This window comes from Oculina patagonica, chromosome 4 (assembly GCF_052425735.1).
Source record: "Oculina patagonica isolate OP01 chromosome 4, crgOcupat, whole genome shotgun sequence".
Classification (NCBI taxonomy): domain Eukaryota; kingdom Metazoa; phylum Cnidaria; class Anthozoa; order Scleractinia; family Oculinidae; genus Oculina; species Oculina patagonica.
The window spans coordinates 6,051,579-6,074,381 of NC_135761.1; the positions used below are offsets into that span (position 1 = coordinate 6,051,579).

Genomic DNA, 22,803 nt, shown 5'->3' on the forward strand with positions numbered 1-22,803 from the left:
TGACATTACACTGCCATTTGTTGGCTTATTTATCATTCTGTGTGTATCTGTTTATTCACTGCTGCAGGCATTTAATCCTCCAGACTGCACAGAGTATGAAAAGGCCATATTGAAAGCTAGCGAGGATTCTGGTCAGTAGTTTGTTGTTTGTTAGCATTTAGCATCCTAAGTCCATTAGACATTTTGTGAAGTGTTTTACGTAATATATCAAACACGACAGGCAGTGTTTCATCAGCATATCAAAACACCAAGAAGAGAGTTGAAAATACGAAACGCAGCAGAGTATTTTTGACGAAATTCAAGGTGTTTGGATAGCGGATGAAACACTGTCTCGAGTGTTTGATATATCTTCTCAATCAAAACAAAAACTACGGAGTAAACAGAGAAATAAAATCGTAAAAATCTATGCTAATTAAGATCGGGTTTCCAAACCACCGTCACGGTTATAATTTTCTTTGTTTTAACTTGATGAATTATTAATGAGTTTGAGAATGTTCCTTGACTTCCCCTTGGGTAGTTTTGTTTTTTTTTAATAATATATTGATTGATTGTCATGATAATTGAGCACTTGCTTGCTTGATTGTTTGTTTGTCTCCTTGTTTGTTTGTTTGTTTAATTAATTAATTGATTGATTGAGTGATTTTCTTCTTTTAGATGCAGTAGATGAGCAACAAACTAACTTGGTAAGGAAAATTCATACACCAGGACCCTGATACATCACTTTCCAGTGAATATTTTAAAGTGCTGAGAAAACAAAGAGGCTTTCCACTGGATAGTGATTTATCTGGTGGATAGCGTTATCCGACCTTTGAAAAACCCCGGCCAGACTTGTAGATCCTATCCACAACATTACTGAGTGATTTGTAAACGATGGAAGAAATTAAATGATTTTAATAACTTTTTTGTTTCTTCTTTACTATAGGGACAGGCATTGTTTGAACATGTAGAGATGTGTTGCACTTCTGAGAGGAATATAAAGTGAGTGGTTCCTTATTCCCTTCATTTTCTTTGACTTAGTTGAAAAGAAAATTGTCAACAATTTTAAAACCTAAAATTGTTCTTTTTCCAACAGATGGATTGAACAAATTGAAGAAATACCCCAGCTTTTCATTCCAGGATTGGTATGCTAGACAGTTACCTTCACCCTGAATGTTCTACAACTTAAATAAAATGTGGTATTAGTAAATGTCAATAATAACTTTGTCTTTTTCCTGTAGGCATATCTTACAAGGGCAGAGCAGAAAGAAGGTTTGTTACTCAGAATTTGTTATGAAACATAATTTTTCATTTTATAAAAATAAGGCATTTTTGTTACTTCTTTTTACACAAATAGCCTGGGCATCACAGCCACAGTTTAAAACAGTTGTTTGAATTTTTTGACATTTTCCTTGTTTTTCTCATGAGCAGCCAATCACTGCAGTGATTGTGACAAAAATATATTTCTGCCAAAACTGTTGTGGTCCATCTTCCTTTTCACATGTTTGTTGAAATTCTGCTTGTGATTGCCCATGATTTTGATGATTTCACAGGAGTGATGAGAAAGCTGATTGAATGGATCACTTATTCCTTGGATATCGAGATGGCCCAGAAACTTCCCATTGCAGTAAGTTAAAACTATTGTACACAGACAGGACCCACCACTCTGCAAAGAGACAGGTGGTCTCTTCATGTACCCCCCCACCCCCCTTTTCTGTCCTGTTTGTATAGCCCCCACTCTATCAAGAGTAGAGCCAAGGAAAAAGATTCAAACCTCCTTGTGCTATTTTTCCAGCAAGGCAAGCTTCATGCACACCTAATACGAAAGTAAGCTCAACTCAAATTTTGAAGCCAATAAATTTTGTCCATTTGCCTAATCAGGCAGGTGGTATCTTGCATAACCCCCCTTCCCCTACACAAGGCGGGTCCACGTCAAGTAAACTGGTGATGACCACTTGGACCCTTTAAGTCTATTGTATTTATTGTATCTCCCCAGGCCAACATCCGTTTGATAAAAGCAGGACTCAAGCTTGTTGGTGCAATGTGCTCTTGTGGAACAGATGTGGCTTCAGTTCTTATAGTAAGTTTTTTATTAACATTTCGCTTTGTTTTGTTTTTCCTGCAAACTTTATTTCAAGCACACAAGTGCACCCTGCATTTGGTACTTTGTAAATCCTTGTGGCTACATGTACTGGTACTTCAGTCAGTGTCAGATCTTTCTATATTAAAGGGATACTGTTTTCCAGTTTTTAGCACCCTACATGGTAGTTGTGTTAGCTATGTGCGAACCATGTACATCTACTACACATTGCTTAGAATTGCAAACAAAATCCTTTTTTCTTTCATTATCTCTGCAGGAAGCTGGAGTTCAAGAGGTTCTTGGTAAACTTCTAACTACAGAGCACATGTCATCTTCAATGAAACTACTGACCCTACAAGGTTGGTCTTTGGTGACGTTTGACTTAACAAATGTGTGCCTTTTACTGATCCAGTTTGAGTTGTTATTACCTGTAACTAATGTCAAAGAATTTATTGGTTAGTTCAGTTGACAACAACTGGAGTGAATTGCGGTTATTGGTGCATACCGGTAGTCACTTAAACAGTCAGGGTTCGTACAGGTCATGGAAAACCCCCGGGGGGGACTCCCATATTAAAGGGACGGGGATGCTCGTCGGAAAATTTAAAAAGAACCCCAAAAAGAGACCAATCTGGGCGTGGCTCAATCTATTTTAGACCCCTAAAAGATACCAAAATTCTGAGAAAAAGAACTTATATTTGTATATTTCTTCATGTGCAACCCTAAACAAGACCCTGATGGCTAAATATATTTTGTCATTTTCTTGCATTTTTCCCAGAACACCCTAAGCGAGACCCAAAGTCCGAAATTTATACCCCTAAGCGAGAAGATGAGCATCCCCGTCACTCTCATATGGGAGTCCCCCCCCCCCCCCCTGGGGGAAAACCTGGAAAATCATAGAATTTTAGAAGTTCATTTTCCAGGCCTGAAAAGTCATGGAATTTAAGTGTGGGTCATGGAAAGTCATGGAAAATGGTATTGATTGTACAAAATAAATCTAGGCAGGTTAATTTTTGTGAAGAAAAGAGTAAAAACGTACCCGACTGAAATCAAGATAATTTTTGAAAATAATTGCCAAGAAAAATGGTCAAATTTAGGTCATGGAAAACATTGAAAAGTCATGGAAAAGGTCATGGAAAGTCATGGAAATTCAAAATCTCAGAAGAGTATGAACCCTGACAGTGTATTGTCTAGCTCTGTAAAACAGTTATGGAAACCTCCATTTGTTCCCTGTTGTCAAGTGTCATTTGTGACAGTTGCTGTTAGTCATCAACTGAGGAACAGTTTTATGTTGCTGAATCATTTTAAGCACAGAAAAGGTTAAAGATTTTGGCCCACTTTTGCAATCTTTTTTTCCTCTGATGAATTTAGCCCAAAATCTTTTTCCTGAAGTTAGTAAAGAGGATCTTACTCTTTTTCTTTGACAGATCATTAACCTAGATTCATTTGTCAATTTTTTTTTTTTTTTTCATAACTATAGCTATCGACAACACTACAGATTCTTATATTGGAATGGAACATTTTCTTGGATGGGATACAGACGACAAGGTGCACTATTAAAATATTCATTGAAAATTTTATTTCAGTCTAATAATTGCTAATACCACCAATGCTAATACCATCCTGAATTTGATATGTTGCTTGTCTCTGCCAAGATATAATGATTGTTGTTCAAGCTGGTTTAATTATTTTTTTATCTGTTTAGTTGAAAGAAACTACTGAAGGAACTGATGACAAACAAGTATCTAAAAGTTACCAACAACTTGTTGACTTTCTTCTGGAAGATCAGGTAAATCTTGTAAAATATTATTGAGACCTTAATTAGCACTTAATAATAGAATTTAGATTGATGGGTTTTTTCTTACTCTAGCCTTTTTTTTTTATTTTGAAGATGTATAGGCCAAGCCAGCTGCGCTTTGTTAATGAGCCTGCTTTTTACAGAACTGCTAGCCCAGTAAGACACATCTGTCTCAAACTGTGACATTGGCTCGCGATGGGTAGTTGGTTGTTGTAAAGGTGGAACTGTAGTATTAGTGTGTGGAGGTTTTAAAAATTAATCATGCTTGCTTATGCCAATCTCCTTTTTTCTGTTTTAATCACAGACTGTGCGTGTGGTAGAGGCTGCATCTGCCTTGGCTCGTAAAGTCCATTTGTATGAATTACTAGCACTTCTCCAGAAAACTGTTGACACGTAAGCTGATTGTTGATACATCTCATCAAAGCATTTGTGTCATGTGTGTTTACACTAAATACAGTCAACTCCCTTTATAACGGACACCTTTGGGACCACAATTTGGTGTCCATATTAGAGAAAGTCCTTAGTACCAAGAGTAATTTTCAGTAATTCTTTATTCGCGGCAACTTCAACCACTGTCCGTAATAACCGGGTGTGCGTAATAGCGAGATGTCTGGTGAGAGTTGACTGTAGGTTGTTCACTCGGTGAGTCTATCTATCCGTCCAGGGCCTTTTGTACATCAGTACATTGTTACATGTCTACCCGTCTATCCATCCATCTGTTGGTCAGTCCATCAGTTAGTTTTGAGATTGATTGGATCAATGGATTAATCAATCAACATTCATTTCACAAAATTTCAATGCGCAAGGAAGCTCTTAAACTAATCTATTGAAATTTTCTCATTGTGCAGAATTGTTGAAACTACTCCTAGTCCCAGACCTCCAGATGCTGAAACAGATTCAGCTGGTGAGGGGACTGATACCAAGGAAACAGCTGATGTTATGTCACCCGACCCTGATGTTGCCATGGATACATCAGGGGCGGTCCCTGGAGAGCGAGATCAAACTGTTGATACTGAGAAGATAGAAATTATTGCAAGCACCCTTGAGGAGATTTGTACATTCCTTAATCATGCTGAACACATGATAGTAAGTGATTGATTTCTGTTAACCCCTTTACCAGCATAATGGGAATCTAATAAATAAAGGAACTTACATTATGAGGATGTACTGCATAAATGTATGTAACCAAATGTATGTCACGTGCTAAGTTAGAAGAGGGACTTAATACTGTAAAAATTCTATGGGTGCGACTACCATCACTTGCGTCTAAGCTTGAACACTCGCTGCCAAAACATGATCCATTAACATTGAGAGCGGACAAAACTTTACACTAGAGGTGATTCAAGTGATGCATATCGACACAGATTAGGAAATCAGAAGTCTCTATAATCCAATCCTTCAGCCATTTTGAAACCAGAATGTGTTGCACTTTTGGTGCGAAAGTTGCCAATACGGTTTGCCAAACTTCAGTGTTTGATGACAAATCATGACACATTTAATACCCAATTAAAGCATGTTTTGGCAGCGAGTGTTCATGCTTAGATGCAAGCGACGGTATTATCATGATGATAGCCAAGGCTGTGCTCTAGGAAAAATTACAAGGGGCCCAAAGGTTCCAAACAATGAAATCCAGGGCGCCCAGCACTAAAGCTTATATGAAAAAAATAAGTTTATCTGGTCGCCCGAAGGCAAAAGTGAGTCACCTCAGGCCCCCGGACGCCCTTAGAGCACAGCCCTGATAGCTTATTTGAGTTCAGGGTAATGTGGATGATGATTGGTTTTTTGTTCTTAAACCAGATGCAGTCTCCTGTTAAGGCATTTCCTACCTCAGCCAAGATCACAGCATTTGACACCTCTCCCAAGGATCCTTACCCAGTAATGTTCCACCTCTTCAAGGCTCGGTAAGCTTATTCTGAACCAGTGCAGTATTGGTAACAAACAGGGAGCCACCACTGATGGTATAATGGTTTGTTTGTGGTACTCCAAATCTAGACCTCAGGTTTGATCTTGGTTAGAAGTCTTACTCAATCTTCTAAGTTCTTAACTCAACAAAATGTTAGTAAAATGCTGGTTTGGGTTGGTAAAATGCTTGTTAGGGGGAGGAGGGAAGGTAACCTTCTATGGACAAGCATTCAATCCAGGGCCGGGTTGTTCGAAACGCGATTAACGCTAACCCAGGATTAAAAGATTATCGAGGTTTTAATTTCTCGTGTTTTAAAGGGTTTTCCAAAGCTAATGTTTTGTGAAGTTTGAGATAAGTCCACGTCAAAACTGGAGGACAGAAAATATTAACAGAAAACCTCAATGAAATGTTGTAAAACTAAAATCAAATTTCATGCTAATCCTAGATTAGCTTAATCGTGCTTTGAACAACCGGGCCCAGGTGGTCAAATGCTGGGGGGTGAGTCAAAGGCAGCAAAGATGCCTCCTGTGACTAGGCTTAATACTTGTACTTTTGAGAGTTAAAAGAGTTTAAACATTTCAGTATTGATTAGTTTTCCTCCTCTTCATGTGAAGTTTTCAGTTTTGTTAAGGTTTGGAGAGCTGTGAGCTCGAAATTGTGCTCTAGGAAAAACTTGCATTAAAGTTAAACCTTATAAGAGAAGAAGTACATAAAGGCAGTTTTAACATGTTTTTGTTGTTTTTTCTTTCAGTCGCCTGCTAGAGTCCATTCTGATTGTGATGTCCTCAACAGCTGGCTGCCATCCTTCAGTGTTTGCTCCAATCAGAGACTTTTTCTTTTCTCTACTGCAGTCACAGCGAGGTAACAGTACACTGTGCAATAGGCGTTATGCATGATAACGTCATATGCTCAAAGTTCACCACCAAGTTCGTTTACATGCAATTATTCTCAACCCTCTGCCACCTTCATGCAGTTTTCACACGGGTATTCTTCTCAACTTTGCTGCTTTGGGAATTCGTTCATGATAGAATTTACAAGTTTGCACTTAAAAAGAAAGGCTTGACTAGTGGTGAAACTAGCCATTGAATCTAAACTTACGCAATTTGCATAAAGGCTATTCTCTCTGGGTAGCCATTCTTACAATGATAATAAAAAAATAAATACAAAATATTGTTATACAGTGAAACCTCAATATAACGAAGGGCCAAGGGACTGGCAAAATGTGTTCCCTATATCGAGGTTTCGTTATATCGAGGTTCTTTTTCATATATTTTGCTTACTAGGACAAAAAATATCGTTCGTTATATCGAGGACTTCGTTTTATAGAGGTTCGTTAAATCGAGGTTCCACTGTATTTTACAACTACACTCTTTATTTTATGACTTGCAGGTTTATTGTTTCTTTCATCACATCCTGACACAATCAATGGTCTAATTCGTGTCCTCACTCAAACGACTGTAAGTATTTTTCTCACTTCTATAGATATGATCAATGTAAATTTGTATACATAAGTGTGCAGGTTATTGTTTCCTCTACACCTAAGTGTGCATGCTACTTTAGTAAATTTTATTGCGATTGTGGTTTTGATTTCAGGAAGCCGACATTCACCACAGTGACGCACCACCATTGAATGTTAGTGAAGGAGATTTTAAGATAGTTTGTCATAATAATTGTTCTTGTAACACCTTGACATTAACGGCCATTTAGTGTTGTTACGCATGTGAAATGTTGATTAATAGTAAATCTTTGTTACTACAATTTTATGTAAGTTGGAGCAGCAAATGGTTTTCAGTGATTTTGAATTCGTAATTTGTCAGAAATTTCAGTTTTAAGGGAAAGACCATAACCCAAAACCAAAGTGATCTTTTAGTTAAACAACCCAGTGAATCCCTCCCCAAAATTTTGGATGGATTGCTGTTATTATTGTCATGTTTCAGTTAAGAAATTAAATACATATCCCTATGTACACTACACAATCTAGTATTACTAGATGCATTAATCTATGCTCAATTAAATTCATGTTTATTTTGTGTCCCTAGGAAATCCTTAGAGACACTACAGTAGCAGACTCTTGTACTCCTCAACATCTTGGACTTTTGTTGATTTATCATTTGCAGGTAAAGGCAATAATACAAACACTGTGCACATTGAACTTGATTACTACCTTGCAAATGACCAAGTCATAAGCAGTGTTATTTCTCACGTGGTCCTTTCATTATAGACTCTCCAAGCTGTAGATCAGTTGCTGACTTCTCTTTCTCCAGGTATGTCACAACTTTTTTCTTATCTTATTTATAACATTTATGGGTGTATAAAATTGATTGAATGTCTGTCCTGATTTAAGAAAACAAGGCCCCCGGAACTGCCAGGGGCCAGCAACTCTGTTAGCCCACCCCTCTCTCCCCCTATGGGTTTGAGAGAACCCAGGGGCACTGCTAGAAAGCCTTTCGATGTCCGGTCACAGCTGAGCCTAGCCCCCAAAAACCAAAAGGAGGAGTCCTGGAGCAGTCCTGGCCACATTTCAGAGCAGAGTCTTTGCAGAAACAATCAAAAAAGCTGACTTTTGCCAACCCTCCAGCTGGCCTGCAATTCAACAGCTGACCCGGAGCTCCCCAGGGTTGCTAAGTTAGGGCCCGGGCTACCTGCCACCGTGGTTGTTGACGTAGACCCCCCTCAAATTTCTTGGACCAACTGCGTTGGCCTTCAAGCACAGATCCTGGAGTCCACGTTTTGTCAAATTCAGACAGTCAGATGTATAGATTGAACTATGAGTAGTGGAAGACATTGCAATGAGGGCAGTCTCTGCCGTGAAGAAGCTTCTAAGCATTTGAGGCTTCGGCGAGTTTTCTTAGCTTTCCTAATTTTTAACTACTGTTAGTTGCCCGTTTGATACCTGCAAAGATCTGCACTTATTTTGATTTATTGAGCATTTAATTAAATTGGCTGAACACCTTTAAATGTGACCTTTTGCTGTTTTAAAAGTATCATTTATCTTGAGTATTTATTGTATTCTGTATTAAGAATTTATATTTCTTTGTCATGTTAGGATAATATCATTTGTACAGATGTTGTAAATGATGTAATATTTTTTACGTCAGACCTGACAATAGTTTAATATTCTTCAAGGTTTGCTGCCAAATGACATGGATGGTGCAGACACCCTGTCTACTTTACATACTCTCTACTCCATGACTTTTACTGTTATTGGTGAGTTCTATGTACATGTACTCAGTCTTTAGATTGCCTTATGTGTCATGCACATAAAGATTTGGAAGTGTCGAGGGTCGATACATCATTAATTTTGGGGGATCGCTACCCTCAAAGTGATTGGACTTTCTGGTGGTCACTTTTTCACAGAGGTTGCTTCTTGCTATGGTATAATGATAATGATAATGCATAATTTATATAATGCATTTTTCATATGTGTATGTTCAAATGCGCTTTACAGATACAGTAATTATGTTATATCTTATTATGTTGTAGGTCAAACTGGGTTTCAGGTTAAATTGTTTCCAAGCTAGGTTTAGGTTGCTTCAGGTTGAAACAAATTAACCTAGATTGGAAACAGATTAAACCTGAAAACCAATATGACCTACAAAATCTATAGCCTCTTTTCAGAAAGTCGATACCTTCAGGGACAGGTGTTCCCAAAGACTAAAGTATTAAAATTGTGTGGAAAATTTTCCAAAACTGATGCCAAAAAACTGTTAGTAATTTTTAATTATTAGTTTAACACTTCACTGAATAACTAGGCCCAAATGAAATCATCTGAATTAACAATAACTGTTTGTTATTCTAACTTTTCTTAGGTAAAGCTGCAGTGGTTTCTGTTCTTAGTCTGGACGCTAATCTAAGGTCACTTCTGCCATTTGTGGAATCCACAGGTTGGTGCCATATTTCCCACAAAGCTGTTTCATTTGTGTATCATTTTCAAGATGTCTTAAACAAAAAAATGTTACCTAGACTGTTCATAGTCCCCTATTTTTCCGTGAAGTCGTCGAGATCGATTGTTCAGTCAGACGGACCGCTATCTTGGTTTACAAACGCGAGCGAAAACTGGGGGGAGTGCAAAAAACCTGGGGGAGGCCCATCCCCACGCTATGAGCACCCCGCCCCGCCTGCCACGGGATTTTTGCACTCTCTCCAGTTTTCGCTCGCGTTTGTAAACCAAGATGGCGGCCCGTCGGACTAAACGATCGATCTCGACGACTTCACGAGAAAATAGGGTACTGTGAACAGTCTAAATGTTACCAGTATGTTGCAGTTAATTTTTAATCTCAGTTATAAGACATCAAGAAAGGGGAAGGTGTTTTACTCTTTCTACTTTTTCTAGAATAAAAAAAAGATTAGTTAGAAAAAAAACTAACTATAGTTAAAACAAAAACTTTACTACTGAGAGAGACCAAATATTTACTGCAACAGGTACATTAAAAAATTTAATATTACTGGTAATTATTTCAAAATTTAACTGTCCAAATCTATGTGTTTATTACAATAGTGCCACAGAAAAAGGGTTTATTTTTTTGTTAACTTTTATAACTTGTATGAAGATGCCTATGAAATATTGCAATGTGCTTTGCATTTTATTTAGGAGATGCAAAAGATGACGCTAAACTAAAGAAGTGTGTGTCCACAAGATATGCCACTGTGCTGATTCTTTTAACGGTGAAATGTGAGTGTTTCGTACAAATTTCTTTCCTAATAGAGAGGGTGAATAGGGATACGCAAATCCTCCGATCTGTGCTATTTTTTGGTTTATCTGTCAATCCGTCACTATTTTCATTCAAATCTGAATCCACATTACTTGAAAACTTTGTGTGGTATAGTTTCACTTCAATGGACAGTAAATGTTGTTTTTATGCCAATTTTTGCAAGTTTCTTTTTGTTGCTTGTTTTTGTGACAATTCCGCCCAACATACTGATGAAAGTGATCCGAACTTCGTCTAGTATCCACAATCCGAACTTCCTGACATGAAGAGCCCAAAATCCGCTCCAAAATTCTCAGCTAATCTTCAACCTGCTGTATTTTCCAAATCCTTGAATCTGCTCAAAGTGTTGCAAAATTCCACTTGCCATGATGGTTTTTAAAGTTAAACCCGTCGATCCTCAAACCTTTTCACCCCCCTCATAAATTTGCATGTGAATTTGGAATAGGTTACCATGTATCAGTCATTTTACCTAATTTGTTGTGTCCAAACTTGTCTTTTGTTTTAGTGTCTGAAAACGTTGAAATGTTATCCAAACTGGCTCCCAGACTCCTCCTAGCTGTCACTGCAAGAGGTAATTAAGTAGTTGACAAGAATGGGGTTATCAATGTAACATTATTGAGAGCATCAACCAAAAGATTATTTTTTTTTTGTGAAAAAGCCTCTTAGTTGATTATATTGCTGTTCTCTTCCTTCCATTCTTAATACGACTTTTTGAAGTTTTGGATTTTTTCTCTTATTTGATAGTGAGTTGTATATTTTTTTATTATTTTTCCTCAGTGGATGCAGATTCTTCGATCACTGAACTTGGCCACTGGTTGGTTGCATTGAAGGACATCAAGTTTGATATGTCAAGCATCACCAAATTAGTAGAATTTGTGAAAAGGTAACAGATCTTGATTGTTCAGAAGTTAAGAAATGATTGTTAAATTTCACCAATGCGAAGGCTCCTGAATACAGCTGGTACTTGATATATAGTATCATAGTTTTAACACCTCCATCTGAACTATTTTGTCTTTAGGAGTTAGATTGGTTTATGTTCATTGTTGCCGTTTTTAGTGATATACAAACTCCAAAAATCCAACTAACAATGGGGTTTTCACTGCTGTCTATCATAATTATGGCGACAGCCAACAAACCATGAAAAACAGAAACAAACAAAATGGATCGAAATCCTCCAATTACAACTGACAGACGTGACCTTTTGATCAGGTTGAAGTGAAGTTCTGTTTCCCGAGAGGTCTGCAAAGATGATTGACGGCATGCGCAGCAAAAAGAGTAAACCATTGGTTGCGGATTGAATTTCAAAGTTTGCATATCACTGAAAACCGCAATAAGTTGCTAACGCATTTCTCATTACTTTGATTTTAGTCATTTAAGTGACATAAGCACCACACCAAGCATAGCATGCGGAGTGTTGATGGCTCTCAGAGTTCTTAGATATCTTGGCTGTCTAGCTGACAAGTCAAGTACTACTGAAGGTTGGTTTGGATAATTATTTCGTGTGAAATGTCAATAGAGTACTTTTAGATAACTGTGTTAAAACTGAAATCAAAGTGATCACAGAGACGATCACTATTCACAATATTATCGCAAATGGTATATTGACTAGTAATCTTGAACTTGGAGTAGAAACATACAACTAATTAAGCGTGGGAAGTCAAGAGTAGCATCGGCAAAAATAATGGTTTGGTGTGTTTTTTCATCTTTTTGGGCAACTTTCTTCAACAAAACAAAACAAAAACTTGATGTTTGAAAAAAAAAAAAAACAACAGTGATGTTTAAAGGTCATTTAGAAATTGATGATGAGGTGAGTCATATTAAGTCCGCCTCCTGATTTTGTTATAATCCTGGATTGGTAAATTTAGATTTCATTTCAGTTAAAAGAAAGTTATTTTCATTGACAGCTTACAGTATTCATTTATTTGTCTGTGCAATTCAGATGAAGAAGCAAACTTTCCTTTCGTGTAATGTGCTTTCTGTGTTTTTTTTTCTCCCTTGCAGTGGTTCAGAAAGATCTGAACCAAAACTTAGCCTGTATTGAGTTGTTCTCTGCAAATGCCATGGATGTGTTCATCAACACCTTTCAAAAACTTGGGGAGTTCCTTCTACGGCCTTGGAGACAGGGGCAGCCCCTGCACACCGGGCCGCCCCTTGTTATGATTTCCATGGTAACACCTCTTCTAGCACTGGTGAAGACTCTTTTGATAGAGCTGTTAAACAGTGGCAAATACCAGTTTAAAGATACAAGGCTAATGAAGTCGCTGATGGTGCTTCATACAGTAATGTGTACTGCACCCATGACAGGACAGCTGAGCAGTCTTGCCCATAAGGTATTGAGGAAATTCTTAGAATAAAATGTGTTTTGAGGTGGGGCGAGTGTCAACTGCTTAAGGGCAAATTTTGCTGGAAGGAGCAGATTTTGCTGTTGCTGTTGCTGTATGTCTGAAAGCAGTGTTATTATCAGCTTGAACATGGTACAAATCTAGTTTACTCCAGAGTTTGTGTGTTTCTTTAGATTTATCAGATATGAAAAGTTATAAATAAAATATAAGTTCTGCTCGAATGTTTTCACATTTCAATTGTTTTTATGCTGACTTGTACAATAAACATTTTAATTTCAACATTGAACGTAAGTGAGTTGATTATCGAGTATTGTATCAATATAATTTATGATTTGTTTTTTTTCGAAAGTAACCAGTTGTTTTGCGTTCGTAAAAGCACTTTCTGTAGTACTGACTCCCTGTTTGTTTGTTTTTTGTTTGTTTGTGTTATTCCAAAAGATCCAGAGTGAAATTGTTGACGTGTTTATGACATTTACAAGACCTGTCATTCAGTCAGCTGATCACGAGGAAGGTAAATGACTAAAGCAATCCAGCTAAAGATAAAACAATATTAATCTTTTTGACTCTGGGACAATTTTTCCTGAACTTATTAACTCGTTCAATCTAATGACCTGTCTACTTGAATTTGTCAGGAAAAGATAGGAATAAATCACTTTTGAAGATAAAAAAAAGTTTTATAGACCCTTGACTTCCTTGTTGATTTCTAAACCATTTTCTTGCCATTCTTATGTTTTTTTTCTGTTCTGTAAGGTTTCATTAAAATGTATTGTTCTTCTGTTAATTTTTTTATACAGCAATAAATGAGAGCATTTGGTCGTTAATGTTGAAGGAACTTCTCGAATACACAACATCAGCTCCTCAGGTCAGTTGGCAGTATTTTCAAATTAAAATTCACCACTGTTTACAAAGTTGTACCCTAATAAAATCCAGATGGGATGCAAGCGTTTTTTTTAACTTTATTGAAACACTCAAAACTTGCAACAAAAGTTACATTATTCCTCTACTCTAATTTACACGATACATAAGATGGCTTGCAAGTGTTATTTTCAAACTAGCGGTTTTTTTTTCTGATGTCAATAAATTATCACTACGTTCTGGTTTATAAGATTTATTACTTTCACATCGCGTCATGTCTAATTTTTTCGTTTTATTTCTGTTTTGTCCATTCTTTATTTCAACAGGCCTTTTTAGGAGGACTTGTTCTTCTGTCAGAACTGTTACCGATACCATTGCCTATTCGCTCTTTAGAGGTATGTTAATTAGAACTATCTGTAATCATGCCTTTTTAAAATAGAAATACTGGATCCAAAAATTGATTAAGCCTGGGGTTTGCGCAGTTTTAAGGGCGCTGTACAAAGTTGTGTGAAATATTTTTTCCTTTGTCGACTTTTTGGCGGGAAAGATCTGGAAGCTGTGACGGACGGGCTACATTATGGCGGGAAAACATTGGAAGCTGCGATGGACGTGGCGCATTATGGCGGGAAAACAGCATCGCATACCTGTGGGCTAACCAGCTAATGTGTAACGACTTTTGACTTTTTGTGACGTGGTTTTGTGTGTTGCTTTGACAGACCATGTCTGAAGAAGAAGCGAACCAGGTGATGAATCACCGCCGATTGTGGAGTGCACACCTCAATCCACTCAGTACTGAGTTACAGGGAATACTGAAGGACCTGGCAGGTGGGACACTTGTACCCTTTTAATTTTCCTCTTTGTATTAATCTTATGTAAGAAACATTAAAGATTTGTTGTACCCAAGTGAATTCACCCGAGAAGTTCCCTGTAGAAAACCTTGCTAGGTTTGTTCAAAAAGGGTAAAAAGTTTCTTTTAGTGAAAAAAAAATGTCCTCTGTCAAGTTCTACGTCAGTAACTGTTTGCCGTAATCTACAGGGTCAGCGTGTCACAACCTTCAGCAAGTGATGAGAAGAGTTTGTTCACAGCTGTCGGACCTGTCTGCACCCACTGCCTTCAACATCGTCAGGTAGAGCTAAGGCTATTATATTATAATTTGAGTTGTCATAACAGACAACTCTCACCTTGCCGACACCTGACTATAATTACGGATACCCTGTTATTACAGACAGGAGTTGAAGTACCGGCTAATAAGAATTACTGAAAATAACTCTAGTTGCTATGGATGTCCTGTATTACGGACACAAAATGGTTGTCTCGAACGTGTCCGTTTTAGAGGGAGTTGACTGTATCAGTTTTTTCCTAAACGAACGCTAATGAAAATACACAACTGAGTTTGTAAACGTGAGCCAACGGCACGTGATTTGTCGTCAACTAACATGTGATATGGATTATAAAATAAACCATACAGGATGTTTTGTTTAAACCTACCCGTCTATCTACTAGCTAATGGTTCATATTTTGTGTGTGTACTTTTATCAGAACACTTCTGGAAACACTGGACAGTGAGATGAGCAAAGCAAGTGGAGAAGAAAACAGGTGAGAACTTGAACATCATACAGCACTCATTGTCACACGTTTTTGTTGTTGCTAAGCAAACTGTAGAGAATTCATTACGAGAGTGTGCCGCCTTCATGCAACACTAAATTAGCGTCTTGTTTCTTGTCGAAGAATTTTACCTCCAGAAAGAAAGTTGTTCCCGTGACTTCTTAACATATGTGGACAAGATTTCCAAAATGGAAAGATAGACCTTGCCTGCGTGCAGTCGGAGACAGCCACGCGCATGCTAAGAAAGATCCTACTTTAACTTTTACTTACCGTGAGTTTTGTTTTCTTATTCAAATTTCACTTAGCTGTACCGGTGGAGGCGTACGTATCATGACCCTGTTAGCTTATCTGTCATCCCAACCAGCAGTTAAAGTATCGCTTCTTCAACTTTTGAAAACAAGGTAGGTGATTGACATGTGATTTTCCCTTAAAACCAAACAACTAACTAGCCAGCCAGGCAGCCAACCAACCAGCCGACCAAACAACCAGCCAACCAGCCACCCACCCACCCTACAAACTTGTGCCAAATATAAAAACGTTTACTATTAAAATTCAGTTCGACGTCGTGTATATAGGTCGGGAGAATAAGGAAGGTGATCACTAAAAGGGGAATGGCCTGATATATTGTAAAATTCTCGTAGAAAGTACTAAAAGAAATGTGTGGAGACCTATAACAAGAATTTTTCTGTCGATATTATGGATGGAACGGTTAACTAGAAAACTTCTTCAAGTCATCAACTATAAGGCCACGCAGGTGGCACATTGAACTTAACACAGCCAAGACACCCAGCTTTCCTATCAGTTGAATCTAAATATTGTGTCATTTTCTTTTTGTAGTGGAAATGCCAAGAACGACGACCTCCTGTTTCCCAGTCTCCTGCCGTCCATGTTGTCATGTTTGAAGGGCTCGTCAGAAAATCAGATGGTGTCTAGATCTCAGTATTGTGTTGTGGTATGGAACTGGTGTTTTTAGGTTGCGGGTTCTAACAAGCCTTTTGGTCTTAAAAAGAAGTATTGCCTAATGGAAAACAACCGTAAATTTCTAAGAAGCATGTTTCTGGTTTGATTTTGCATTTGCTAAGTAAGTAATTAATAAAGTCGTGTAGCAAACTATATCTTATAAGAGCGAACCCGACCTTAATTTTACTCCCGCGCTATTCGTTGTTAACATGTTTTCCGCGCTTGTCGCTGGATACATGTTTTCCCTCGCTTGTCGTTGATAATGTTTTCACGTTATATGTGTTTTGTTTTTGTCATATCAGTCCATCGTGCAGTCCCTGTGTGATCCTACAGTGAGTCTGATGCCATTTGAAACTCCTTTCACGGACCAACATGTAAGTCAGTTTGAAAAGTTGACTATCATTAAGCTTAAGACGATCGTTGCGACGTTCAATCAGATTTTCTTCCTAAAGCGAGTTGCCATAACTTAATAACGGGATGTATTGTGTAATTTGTTTTTGTTGTTGTAGTTGGCCAATACTTTGCCCGACAAGGAGATGCTTGAAGTGATTTGTGCAGCGTTGTTAGAACACATAGGATCAGAGCAGCAATCATTCGCTACCATATTACTTGCTCTGAGAACCTTGCTGACTCTAACCGAACACAACTACGGCGTCTACCATCAGAAAATGTAAGTAAACGTCTTTAATTCTGGTTTGTCCTGGTCTCCCGCTTTTTTAGCAGTTATCTTTGGGTCTCAGTTGGGTTGTTACTATATAGAGGCTACTTGTGCTATACCGTAGAATTCCGGTTATAAGCCCCCCCGCTTATAAGCCCCCCCGGTTATAGGCCCATCTACCTGGAAACAAAAAAAATACATCCGATTATAAGCCCCCCCCCCCCCCGGATATAAGCACCCTCTGCCGGATGACAGTACTGAACAAGGCTAAATTTTGCTTTATTATGCGTTTTCAACTTAAAAACGTATTTCGATCAACACTCCCGAGACTCGTTTCGAAACGTTTTTTTTCATTCCGCTTATAAGCCCTCCCGGATATAAGCCCCTCCACTTATAAGCCCACCCAAAATCCCTTACGAAGTTGTATAAGCCCAGGGCTTATAACCGGAATTCTACGGTATATACCGTAAACTTCCGGTTATAAGCCTCCCCCGCTTATAACCCCCCTTGGTTATAGGCCCATTTACCTGGAGACAAAAATTACATCTGGTTATTGGCCCCTCCGGATATATGCCCCCCCCCTCCCCCTCTGCTGGATAACAGTACTGAACTGGGACTAAATGTTGCTTTATTACTACTTTTTAACTTAAAAACGTATTTTGATCGACACTGCCGTGGCTCGTTTCGAAACCTTTTTTTATTCCGCTTATAAGCTCACCCAAAACCCCTTAAGAAGTTGTATAAGCCCAGGGGTTATAACCGGAATTTTACGGTATGTCATTTTGAGCTTTGTTTTGCTTTTAGAGCTCTGGAGAATAACAGTGAAGTGTTTTATCGACTCCTCAAGAGACTGTCGTCCTCATTTGAGTAAGTTATTTTGGGTGCATTTTGTTATCTTTTATAAATAGAGCAACTTGCATGTTCTATTATAGCATTCCCCATGCAGGTTCTAGCATGACTTTGTCAAATAACAAAGGAACCCGAACCAAACCTTTGGACGTTGTGTTTTTAACTTTGTCTAAATTGTAATATATTTCCATCCACGCCATTGGTAGGCATCCTCACTTTCTAATGGGTTCCTGTCATTTGTCGATTACTGTTCTACAAAATCAAGCGGTTATTGTTGGGTTTCCTACACGTAAGGCTTGCGTTATCAAGTTCGTCCTTATTGTAATCCATTTCCATCCTCGCCGTCGTTTGTCATCATCACTTTCTAATGGGTTCCTGTTATTTGTTGAGTACTGTTCTACAAAATTAAACCATCATTGTTGTGTTTCCTACATGCAAGCCTCGCATTTTCAAGTTTGTCTAAATTGTAATAGGGTTTTCCGATTAAACGGAAATGGAACGAGTTTTTCCGTCTGTTATAGCTAATTAGATGCAAAGTGCCGTTTGTTTCAATTTGCATAATGTAATTCAGTTGTTATTCATTGTCTACGAGTAGGTTAAGTTAGTAAGCCTTGCAGTAAATATAATGACTCGTGTTTGAATGCAAACTATATATTCTTTTCAATCCGCCGGCTTGAAAATCAAGAGACAATGTTATAACTTCACCCTGGAAAACAGCAGTAAATTTACTGAGACAACTGAAGTAAAATGTTTTTAGGTGGCAGAGTATCCATGATGTAAAAAAAATAGTTACTGAAAGGAGGCGGCTCTTCTTATCGCATACGTAAAAGCTTGTGTCAAACTTTGGCTTATCCTCGGCGTGAAACCTGTGAAACTCACAAGAGACGTAAAACAAAGAACGACCAAGACAATACCTCCAAAATCAAAGAAAAATTTTACGAGTTCGTACACCAAAGTAAACCCCCAAACGTTCACGAAGACGGAAATGTTTCGCAGCATAACTTTTTCAAAATAATTTTCCATCCAAACAGTTGCCATTTGTGGAACTTCACGCTTCTCTACGGTTTTGCAACCAAATAAATAGAAAGATAGGAGTTTAAAAATGAGGCGGTATCTGTTGTTATATTGTCAAACACTTGTGAAAAAGTGCTCTGGTTTTATTTGCACATAAAAAAAATTCCACGGGTAAACGCCGCATATCACCTTTTTTGTCGCACCTTACAGACATACATCATGTGAACATCACACATTTTTTTTTCTATCTTGCCTCGTGTTCCGCTTTTGTTTTTTTCGAAACTGTGGCCATGTCATGTGGACTGACTACCTTCAGACATATAGAGAGAGCAATATTTGTTTTGAGAGCTGCACTGCATGGTGATATTACACTGCCCTCGAGCAGTGGACAACACACGGAAGAAAAAAGTTACAAGCTTAAAATGTTACACACCTATTGAAGAAATAATTAGTATTATTATGCAGGCTGTTGAGAAAAGTGGCCGCAAGTGGCGTAGCATGGTCGGGTTAATGGTTGGAAATATTTTTGTGCATTTTATTCGAAATCAAAAATTTGGTATTTTGTTTTTAATTCTTACATATTTTATTGGCAATGCGCCACATTTTATTGCATTGGTAATAGCTCCCTATGGTGAAATGTGGAACGCGCAAAATTTGAGATTTCCTGATTTCGAGTTTTCTGTTAACCGTTATTACGGTAATATCGATTTAGCGAGTAAAAAATACGCAGCATCAAACTTTTATATCAATCCAATGAAGGGAAGACTGCTGAAACGCTGTTTGCAAATTTTCGGTATGGTCCAAAAAAACTGTTTAACTCAATTCCAAACTTCTAGGATAACTTTTGACATCTTAGACTACCGTAGAATCCTACTTTCTTGAGGGATAGTCAAACAGAGAAAACAAGCAAGTAGATTAATGTGTATTTTTAATGGGCTAACTAAGTGAATTCAATAAGATTTTCAATAGGCGGAAAAATGTGTTCCATTTAAGTGAATTTTCCGCTAAATCGGAAAACCCTAATCAAATTCCATCCTTGCCAGCGTTAGGCATCCTTACTTACTAATTGGTTCCTGTTATTCGTTGAGTACTGTTCTACAAAGTTAAACCATTTAGTATTGTTTGGTTTCCTGCATGCATGCTTCGCAATGGTTAGTCATCCTCACTAATGGGTTCCTGTTATTTGTTGAGTACTGTTCTACAAAATTAAACCATCATTGTTGGGTTTCCTACATGTAAGCCTCGCATTTTCAAGTTTGTCTAAATTGTAATCCAATTCCATCCTTGCCATCGTTAGGCATCCTTACTTACTAATTGTTCCTGTTATTTGTTGAGTACTTTTCCACATTAAACCATTTAATATTGTTGGGTTTCCTACATGCAAGCTTCGCATTGTTAGTCATCCTCACAAATGGGTTCCTGTTATTTGTTGAGTACTGTTCTACAAAATCAAACCATTATTGTTGGGTTTCCTGCATGCAAGCCTCGCATTTTCAAGTTTGTCTAAATTGTAATCTAATTCCATCCTCGCCATCGTTAGGCATCCTCACTTATTAATGGGTTCCTATTATTTGGTGAGTATTGCTCTACAAAATTAAACCATTATTGTTGGGTTTCCTACATGCAAGCCTCGCATTTTCAAGTTTGTCTAAATTGTAATCTAATTCCATCCTCGCCATCGTTAGGCATCCTCACTTACTAATTGGTTCCTGTTATTTGTTAAGTACTGTTCTACAAAATTAAACCGTTATTGCGCCACGTTAGCGCATTCCGCGTGTTTTGAAATCGTGCTAACATTTAACTGTTTGTGTTTTTGCTTAGGAGTAGCATCCCAGGCCCAGATAACCTGTCCACGCTATCAACAACCATTGAATTGCTTCAGCTGCTGTTGCCGGAGGACTCTGCTGAGGTGATTCCTGATCAGGAAGATGATGCCATGGAAGAAGAACCACTCAAACGAACTACTGAGATTAGCATCAGCGCTGCTCAGATGGGAACCTTCCTTCAATTTGACAGCGAGGATGGTCCACTTAAAACTCTGGAAAAACGACTCGAGGTTTGTGGTCTCCATCTTGGTAGTCCTCTATTCGTTGTTGTTGTTGTTGTTGCTGTTAAAAACAAATTTGTGCAAATTTTGCCTGCATTAAAAAACGCCCATGTAGGCGAGATGGTATGCGCGGTTCTGGCTTTGGTAAACATTGTGTAACAAATATGGCGCCGACGAAGAGGCTGCCATCGCAGCCATTATCGCAGCAATTTTTTTACTCAATGAAAAGGAGAACGAAAGTTTGGAGACTGTTATGGATTTGCCGAATATCCTGGCAGTGTTATTCGCAAAGGATAGAAGACACATCCCTCGAATCACGGGCTATGCCTTCCGCCATCTTGGAATTTCATTCTGCCCCTGGGAGCAGAATGGATACAACTAACTTGGTGGCTGCCAATGCAGTTCTTGTTTTAAATGATTCTGTTATAGACATGTTGTATTTTTATCGTTTTTAACATTTTATACCATGCCATAGAAAATACAGCCAATCAGAATACAGGAAAGCCGTTGTATATTCGACGGTATTCAACCCAACCTTCCCAAGTGCGCTGCGACATCTGACGAAGTAGCGTATTTCATGGATGGTAAAAGACACCCCGTGAACTAGGAATATCCCACTTCACTGTATTCGCAACACGCCTAAAGGCGTGAACGAGAAAAAAGTGACCGGGATATCCAAGTATACCAGGGTTGTAACTAGTATGTATTTTTAACGCATATTTTTAAGATTTGAATAGTATAATAATATTGTATTTTTTAATATGTATGTCAAACACTTTTATCATGAGCCTCTGGCTCGGGAGACTGGGCAACCACTCCCCGTGCTTTTGACGTAAAATAAATTACCTTTGCCTTTTACCTTTTACCTTTTACCTTTATTCCGGAATAGGAATGCGGAATAGAAAAACGCACGCATTTCACATTCTGACCATTCTCATTTCAGAATTGTAAATAAAAAAACGCGCCCTAAGTTCACGTCAACTTAATTAACGATTACGCAAAATTGGCATGACAGTGTGAAAGTAGTTTTTTAGTGCAACTGGGCTCTGATGGAAATAATTAACAATTATCCTGACAAAACGCGCGGAATATCACGTGATACTTAGCCGACGAGGCCGTAGACCGAGTTGGCTTAAATCAGACGGAATTCCGCAAGGTTAAGCAGGATAATTGTTTTATTATTCAACAAATTGTCAACGAAACACATTTTGCAGATAGAAAAACTGAAACTATGCAGCGCTTCCAACAAATCTTCGCAACCTACGTTTATCGCAGGATATCTGTTATGTACGGATGACAGATAACGTTAACATTTTGACCATATATGGGCAGTGCGCGCATTTGTTGAATAATAATGAGTACTGTTAAAAGGAATCGATCCGTTCAGGCATAATGGTATATCTTAACGGTTTTTTCATCTCATGTAATTTGATGTAAATGATTTTGAATAGGCCATTTTCATTTTTACACTTATTGGATCTGGAAGATATTAGCCTTGCAATGGAGGCTACTGCGGGTACAATTCGTGTTGAAATTTAAAGTTCATGTTACGCTCTTTTAATAATGAGTACTATACCATCGATTGAGCCTCCATTACAATCTATTTCCAGTTCATCATACCAAAAATGCGGAAATATGTCTAATTGTCAGACAGACAATTGTGGGAATGGCCGTTTTAACATTAGAGACGGATATTTTGTCTCAGACGAGTTTCCTTCTTAAGGGATCATCCGTATTTAGTGTAATGGTGGGACGGAATGACTTGTCAACACAATCCGTCTAGTAATTCATCTGAAATGATAGATAAGTAGGCGGATAAAATAAAACGAGTTATCCGTTTAAATCTGTAATTGTCCCATTTTCACACCACGATATATCCGTATTAGCGTTATCGGTCTAAGGCGGATGAGGACTAATTGCCTAAAAACCATCACTGATGAATTAACGTCTCTATCTAGAGCCTTGTAAACGGCTAATTGAATTTTGGTCATATTACTCTAATACTAAGG

At 38.1% G+C, this 22,803-nt stretch overlaps 1 protein-coding gene across 1 annotated transcript in view; it reads left to right on the forward strand.

The window, feature by feature from the left end:
• LOC144651175 (protein virilizer homolog) overlaps nucleotides 1–22,803 on the forward strand; it is a 44,122-nt gene that overhangs the window by 15,016 nt on the left and 6,303 nt on the right. The window contains exons 10-46 of the mRNA XM_078511065.1: nucleotides 68–131; nucleotides 655–683; nucleotides 923–978; nucleotides 1,073–1,121; nucleotides 1,218–1,248; nucleotides 1,530–1,603; nucleotides 1,973–2,056; nucleotides 2,334–2,415; nucleotides 3,534–3,601; nucleotides 3,759–3,842; nucleotides 4,156–4,244; nucleotides 4,700–4,937; nucleotides 5,649–5,752; nucleotides 6,506–6,615; nucleotides 7,144–7,211; nucleotides 7,348–7,386; nucleotides 7,794–7,871; nucleotides 7,976–8,018; nucleotides 8,881–8,961; nucleotides 9,564–9,638; nucleotides 10,346–10,426; nucleotides 10,969–11,034; nucleotides 11,241–11,346; nucleotides 11,832–11,941; nucleotides 12,465–12,793; nucleotides 13,244–13,316; nucleotides 13,600–13,667; nucleotides 13,987–14,055; nucleotides 14,377–14,485; nucleotides 14,697–14,787; nucleotides 15,201–15,257; nucleotides 15,572–15,667; nucleotides 16,104–16,218; nucleotides 16,529–16,600; nucleotides 16,736–16,896; nucleotides 17,689–17,751; nucleotides 20,569–20,803. Of these exons, the coding sequence (XP_078367191.1) occupies nucleotides 68–131; nucleotides 655–683; nucleotides 923–978; nucleotides 1,073–1,121; nucleotides 1,218–1,248; nucleotides 1,530–1,603; nucleotides 1,973–2,056; nucleotides 2,334–2,415; nucleotides 3,534–3,601; nucleotides 3,759–3,842; nucleotides 4,156–4,244; nucleotides 4,700–4,937; nucleotides 5,649–5,752; nucleotides 6,506–6,615; nucleotides 7,144–7,211; nucleotides 7,348–7,386; nucleotides 7,794–7,871; nucleotides 7,976–8,018; nucleotides 8,881–8,961; nucleotides 9,564–9,638; nucleotides 10,346–10,426; nucleotides 10,969–11,034; nucleotides 11,241–11,346; nucleotides 11,832–11,941; nucleotides 12,465–12,793; nucleotides 13,244–13,316; nucleotides 13,600–13,667; nucleotides 13,987–14,055; nucleotides 14,377–14,485; nucleotides 14,697–14,787; nucleotides 15,201–15,257; nucleotides 15,572–15,667; nucleotides 16,104–16,218; nucleotides 16,529–16,600; nucleotides 16,736–16,896; nucleotides 17,689–17,751; nucleotides 20,569–20,803 (3,447 nt within the window). The remainder of the gene's footprint in view (nucleotides 1–67; nucleotides 132–654; nucleotides 684–922; nucleotides 979–1,072; nucleotides 1,122–1,217; nucleotides 1,249–1,529; nucleotides 1,604–1,972; nucleotides 2,057–2,333; nucleotides 2,416–3,533; nucleotides 3,602–3,758; nucleotides 3,843–4,155; nucleotides 4,245–4,699; nucleotides 4,938–5,648; nucleotides 5,753–6,505; nucleotides 6,616–7,143; nucleotides 7,212–7,347; nucleotides 7,387–7,793; nucleotides 7,872–7,975; nucleotides 8,019–8,880; nucleotides 8,962–9,563; nucleotides 9,639–10,345; nucleotides 10,427–10,968; nucleotides 11,035–11,240; nucleotides 11,347–11,831; nucleotides 11,942–12,464; nucleotides 12,794–13,243; nucleotides 13,317–13,599; nucleotides 13,668–13,986; nucleotides 14,056–14,376; nucleotides 14,486–14,696; nucleotides 14,788–15,200; nucleotides 15,258–15,571; nucleotides 15,668–16,103; nucleotides 16,219–16,528; nucleotides 16,601–16,735; nucleotides 16,897–17,688; nucleotides 17,752–20,568; nucleotides 20,804–22,803) is intronic.